Source organism: Dinoponera quadriceps, unplaced genomic scaffold (genome assembly GCF_001313825.1).
Source record: "Dinoponera quadriceps isolate SergipeBrazil2010 unplaced genomic scaffold, ASM131382v1 scaffold2110, whole genome shotgun sequence".
NCBI classification, from domain to species: domain Eukaryota; kingdom Metazoa; phylum Arthropoda; class Insecta; order Hymenoptera; family Formicidae; genus Dinoponera; species Dinoponera quadriceps.
The window spans coordinates 28529-33157 of NW_014556168.1; the positions used below are offsets into that span (position 1 = coordinate 28529).

The window sequence follows — 4629 nt, forward strand, 5'->3', positions numbered from 1 at the left end:
GCAATAGAAAATAGACTGTAGCCTTAGAGTCGTGTCAAAGTTACAGAGAGACACAATATATTTTTCTCTTTCGCGTGATTTTGGCAAAATCACGTCGTGTTCAGACTCTACTACAGAGAAAGTAGAAGTACTGTAGAAAGTCTCTACACAGTAAAAATGTTGTGTTAAATTTATCATATTTCACATGTCTCAAACGATCCACACCAATGCTTGTGTTGATTCAAGATGAATATGTTGGAAAGTAACACAAATATTATGTCAAAAATTAATACAAAATTAACATCCATAATATATTAATCGACACTGTTATTTTAACACTTACAAGTGTTATTTACTTAATATTAATACTTAAATATATTGAATGTCAACTCAACACAAAATATTGAAATGGCATAAATACAAATATTAAACTAACACACAAATACGTTAATAATTCCACGCAGAAATTTTCACAGGTACCGACTTTAACAGAAATACAAAATATTTTTTACTGCGTAATATTTGTTTTGGGCGACACACGTGGGAATTGGGAAAATTTGTCCAGTGTGTCGTTCCCGGATCGATATTTCAATTCTACTAATTCTACTTCAAGTCTAACTTAGTTCTGCATTAAGTATTCAAAGGTGCTTCTATTGTGCCATTAATGAGGAAGTTGTCGTCGCTTTTTTCACTCGAAGACTTAACGTAGAATTAAAAACGTCGACTCGGGTCCAGGCGAGTTCTTTAATTGCGATTCTACGATCCGTTCATCGACCGATCGTTATCGCATAGAATGATAGAGAGAATTATATGCCGTATGAAGTCTATTATGGATACGCGCTCGTGCTCGAAAGAGGGAGAAGGGAAGAGATAGAAGAGAGAGTGTGTGTTCCGCGTGCGCGGTCACCCAATGCCCGCGCGCAATGGTATACGTGACACGCGTGCGTGCGCGCCCGCTCGCATTAATGCGTCGATCGGGGCCGTGGGAATAAGCGAGCGTTCCGCTGGCACGAGCCGCGCGCCGTTCACTCGGCGGAGGACAGCAAAGGCCGCGATTATCGGCCGCAGGCAGCAGGAGGAAGTCGGTAGCCGATTCCGCGACACGTGCTTTTCCCTCGCGCCGAGAAATGTCAACCGAGAAAGTAGCGAGACATTGTTCGCCGCGTGCGCACGAGCGACTGCCGTCGACCGGATTTATCACTTTCGCCATTGGCTACCGGCAGCAGTATTCTGCGCCTTAAACATTTCGTTGTTCGATTTTCGAACATTTCGACAATTTCCGACAACTTCGCTCATCTTCAAGAACTACGATCACTATCGGCGCGACGAGCCGTTTTTCATTTTTAATGACGACGCGCGAAATAACTTGGCATAGGCGTAACGACGTTTCTCGTTACATTGTGCGAAACATAAATTTGCGAATGTCTCGAATGCTACGTCTCGAACGAGTCGAACGGGTCCGAGCGTTATTCGCGACGACGAGGCGATTTCGGACAAGGAAAAATTCCACCGTCGACATCGACACTTTGATCACTGTAATTACGAAAAAGGCTATCGAACGGTTGCGACACACCCGTTGCGACCAATTTACGTGATCCGGATAGCCGTGAGACGGGTCCGAATGAGGTGAGGGAGCCCGTGGTAGTGGACAACGGTAAGAAGATAATGAATTAATTTATTTAAGCGACTTGTCGCACGATGCAGCCCGAAATAACTCGCGTAATTGATACATTTCGGGCGTTACTTCTCTTCGTTCTCAGCGCAATGGTGTCGCGCCTGGCCTCCTTCGAGCGCGTGCTAAAGAAAGCCTCTGCCCCTGTAACTCGGGTGCGGTGCGCATCCGATGCAGGGTTGCTCGAAGAGTTGCCTGCCTTCCAGGCTGAGACACCCTTCGCCTAACGTCGAGGGGAAATCGATTTGTTCGTCGCACCTTATCGGCCAGAGGAATAAGCAGGAGAAAAGAAACTGGGCTGCGTCACTTGAACATTTCACAAGTTTTATTATTTTTTACGATTTCTTGCTATTTGGAGTACTATTTGGATACTATTATGTCATTACATCCCGATAAACAGTTGCGTTGATCGTCGTGATCATTTATCATTTTTTTTATCCTCTTTAGGATTGAAAGATCATAATCACCTCTTCGTTGCCGCTACGGTCGAAAAAAATCCATGCGAACTCGCCCCTCATCCCGTTCGTGTCTCATCCTTGTTCGACTAACCCACGTTGACATGTGTCCGTCACATATGGACAACACGTGTGCGTAGTGTCCCTTCGTGTCCGTGCAACATCCTCGTTTAAATGAACTATTGTTCACGCTCTTTTGTCTTTTTTTTTCTATTTCTAAAAATTTATTAGTTGGAGAAAATACGCTACTTTAATTCTGTGACTATTTTATCCGTACTGGTTATGTCAAACGTCATAATATTAAGTATAATTTTTAATGACGAATGATGAAGTTAAAATTTAGAAAATTGTAACAAAATCTTTCGAGTTTATCTTCGGAATCTTTTATTCTCGTTTTCAGTATCTCGTGTGTCGTCTTCCCGCGTAAAAGATACTTTCTCTCTCTCTCTCTCTCTCTCTCTTCCCCCCCCCCCNTCTCCCCCTTTTACTCGCATAATCTTGTAACTTTTCAGAAACGAAATAATTTTGTAATAAAGTTCCTTCGATTCTATACAAAACGCACAGTCAAGTCTTTTTCGCTCGTCACTAGAATCCTCGAGGGTTTTTTCTGAATTACCGAAATACAACGTTGAGCTCACTTGCGCGAAAGATCTTTAAAGTTTTCTTTAACTCTTAGATATGGGTAAAGAATCTTTTGGGAATTACAGGTGAACTTTAGCAAAGAATTTCTTTTTGCATATATCGCTTTGCGCCACGGATTCTTTTTTTTATAACTTTTTTTTATAGATTTATGATTTTGAAAATATAATACATGATATGTGTGTATATTTTTTAGAAAAATAGATAATGTTAAAGTTTCTATATATAAGTTTCTATATATAAGTTTCTATGGTATCTTAAAATTACTCAATCAGGATTTAGGTAAAGGGAATGATGAATTAATTGACACATACAAAGATATATTTGCTCTTATAAGTAACATTTATTTTAAAGAAATATATGTAGGAAGACATTAGGAAAATGTCAGCAGTGCCTGCTGACGTTTAAAGCCGATATCACAATTTCAAAATTACGCCAAGTCTGCTATTTACTAATAATAAAGTATTAATATTACAAGTATCACAAATGAGACAACGCATTGCCGCAATGTAAAAAAATATATATGTATATATATCTTACTCTCTCTCTCTCTCTCTCTCTCTCCCTCTCTCTCTCTCTCTCTCTCTCTCAGGTATCCTCTAGTAAATTTTGATTATTTTCGCGAAAGATGCTCGTTTCGATCAGTCGATTGTCGATGACATACGATAAATTAAAATCTATATCTAGTCTAAATGAAATCACAGTTTAAGTGTCTCAATGTCCAAGCCTGACGCTCCTTTCCCACACCTCGTGGCCGATGACAGCTGTCCTCGATCTCGAGGACTTTGAGATCGGGTTTTCGCGGCAAGAAGACGAACGAACCTCGTAGTAGGCACAGGCCAGCTCGGATTCGCCCTTGAGGTAGATGCTCGGTGGTCCTCGACAACGTTAACGCTGACGGTGACTCCTCTCACGCCACTTGCATCTCGGGGACTTGGTGCTGTGAGAAGGCGCGCTCCTTGTAGCACAGGTCACTGTCGGCCATGCTCAGGGTCGTCCAGTAGAAATCGCCGGCGTGGGTGTGGGCGAAATGCACCGGCACGTAGCACTGACCAGGCACAACCGGCACGACGGTCATCTGCCCGTCCAGACAGACAGTGATGGCAGCTCCTTCCTCGGCGTCTTGCAGCTCCGCCAAGAGTCGACGCTCCAGCGACTCGTTAGCGTTGTTCTGATTGTCGACTTCCTCGGTGAAGATCTCCACCTGAGGTACAGCTTTCTGGCTCTTGTCGAAGGCACACTTGCTGGCGCGCTTCGTCCTCAAGAGTCGCAACAATGGCTTCAGCATACTGCGTATTCTCCTACCGCTGCCAACGGCCTTGCCCGACCTCTTCAGGTTGTAGAGATTGTCGTTGAGCTCGTTCTCGTACTCGAACACGTGGCTCATAGTGATGGCCGCCATTTTTCCTTTCGCTCTGTGCGTATCTTTCTCTCTCTCTCTCTATCTGTACTCTTTCGCTCTAGCTATCTCTTTCTTTCCAAGAGATCTCCTTCGATCCACGGGGGACACTGAACCGGTTTCTTCCTTCGAACTGACGGAACCCGAAGCACGTGGCGCGAACTGTCGTTCGATAGGAAACTCGGTGGAACGTGACAGCGGAGGATCTGTACTCTGTGAGTGCTTTTGGGTAGTTGCTTTGGAGCGAGACGCTAGTGAGCGAATGGTGCCTTAGCACGATCAACCCCGTCCATATATAGCCCCGGCGAGACTGCACGGGGTGACAGAGTGGGGAAGGCAGGTGCACACTGGCTGTGGGAACTCGGAGAATTCGGAGCTTCCCACGTCGGGGTCCACGCCGACCATCTGCCGCTCTTCTCCCACCTCCGCCATCGTCCCCCGGTTGCCCACCACCTATCTCGAGCATGCAGCACCCTGGCCACCTC

General features: G+C 44.6%; 1 protein-coding gene across 1 annotated transcript; it reads right to left on the minus strand.

The window, feature by feature from the left end:
* Positions 1-3655: 3655 nt before the first annotated feature.
* Positions 3656-4147, minus strand: LOC106747083. Its single transcript, XM_014624359.1, has one exon. It carries the CDS (start codon positions 4145-4147, stop codon positions 3656-3658), a length of 492 nt encoding a protein of 163 aa, XP_014479845.1.
* Between the last annotated feature and the right edge of the window lie 482 nt (positions 4148-4629).

What these genes read in the sequence shown, in the direction of transcription:
- LOC106747083 (XM_014624359.1), bottom strand. Translation starts at nt 4,147, where the DNA reads ATGGCGGCCATCACTATGAGCCACGTGTTCGAGTACGAGAACGAGCTC.